Below are 1,251 nucleotides of genomic sequence, written 5' to 3'. Positions count from 1 at the left end.
GAATTCAGAACATTAACAAGCGTAGCCTAAATACGACTACTGTCCTCTACCATCCCTTAATTCAATCTCTGCCATACTACTTCTCATACTCTCTTTTTTAAGCTTGACGTTCTTACAAATCGCTCGTTCGCTCGAGCACAAAGTCACGTTACATTTCTTCCTTTTCAGCGGCTGCTCAACAGCTTCCTACAGGCGTTACTCCGAGAAATGCGGGATCTATCCAGTGGCCGTCTCAGCGATGAAATACTTCGAAGTCTATGGATACAACGGTTACCATATCAAGTTCAAGCAATCCTCTTCACAAGTTCAGAAACGTTGGAAAAGTTATCGGAGATGGCAGACAAGATCATCAGCGTCAGCGGGAAAGCAGAAGTACAGAATATTTCACCAAATCTCGACCACCCACAACAACTTGACGTGCAGCAGCTGACAGAAAAAATAGAGACATTGACATTGCAAGTTGACGCGCTACGTCGATCTCGAGAACAACGTGGAAACCCTCAACGTCCTCCCAATCGAAACCGCCACGAAGGTGCAAAATCCATGAGGTTTCGAAATGATCTCTGCTGGTATCACCGTGAATTCGGATCCAACGCCCGTAAGTGTGTGCAACCATGTAGTTTCTATTCGGGAAACAACCAAACCGACAACTAATGGCGACGAGGGAGTCGGTTTCATTCGGCAGTCGCCTTTTCATCGCAGACCCACTAAGAAAGCTTTCGTTTCTCATGGACACTGGTGCGGATATTTCCGTAATACCCCCTTCGGCAGCTGACAGAAATAAACCACAGTCACTACTCACGCTTACCGCGGCAAACGGTTTTACAATAAAAACATACGGATTAAAAATAAATATCGACAAATGCGTGTTCGCATGCAGCTCAATCAAGTTTCTAGGACATTTAGTCAACTCTCAGGGCATTAAACCGCTACCAGTCAAAGTCGATGCCATTGACTCTTACCCAAGACCCAAAAACAAGGCAGAACTTCGCCGATTTGTCGGTATGGTTAATTTTTACCGTCGCTTTTTACCGAAAGCGGCTGCGATACAATTGCCACTGCATCTAGTACTTCGAAATGGTACACGTCATGACAAAACACTTATTACCTGGACATCAGAGCTCATTAAAGCTTTCGATGACACAAAACTCGCTGTTAGAGAAGCAGTTCTTTTGACACATCCGAGGCCCTATTCCCCAATCGCACTCGTGACAGATGCCAGCAACATAGCTATCGGCTCAGTGGTACAAC

The 1,251-nt window shown here is 45.4% G+C and overlaps 1 protein-coding gene across 1 annotated transcript; it reads left to right on the top strand.

Moving 5' to 3' along the window:
• The first annotated feature begins 207 nt into the window (after positions 1 to 207).
• LOC149065337 (uncharacterized) lies at positions 208 to 654 on the top strand. Its single transcript, XM_089254141.1, has one exon. It carries the CDS (start codon positions 208 to 210, stop codon positions 652 to 654), a length of 447 nt encoding a protein of 148 aa, XP_089110267.1.
• The last annotated feature ends 597 nt before the right edge of the window (positions 655 to 1,251 follow it).

The sequence above is a fragment of the Pholcus phalangioides genome, unplaced genomic scaffold (genome assembly GCF_987345545.1).
Source record: "Pholcus phalangioides strain wild (caught in Gottingen) unplaced genomic scaffold, Ppha-v1.0 ptg000040l_1, whole genome shotgun sequence".
Classification (NCBI taxonomy): Eukaryota; Metazoa; Arthropoda; class Arachnida; order Araneae; family Pholcidae; genus Pholcus; species Pholcus phalangioides.
Note: the sequence above shows the minus strand (reverse complement) of the source record. Positions and strands in the feature narration are given on the sequence as shown.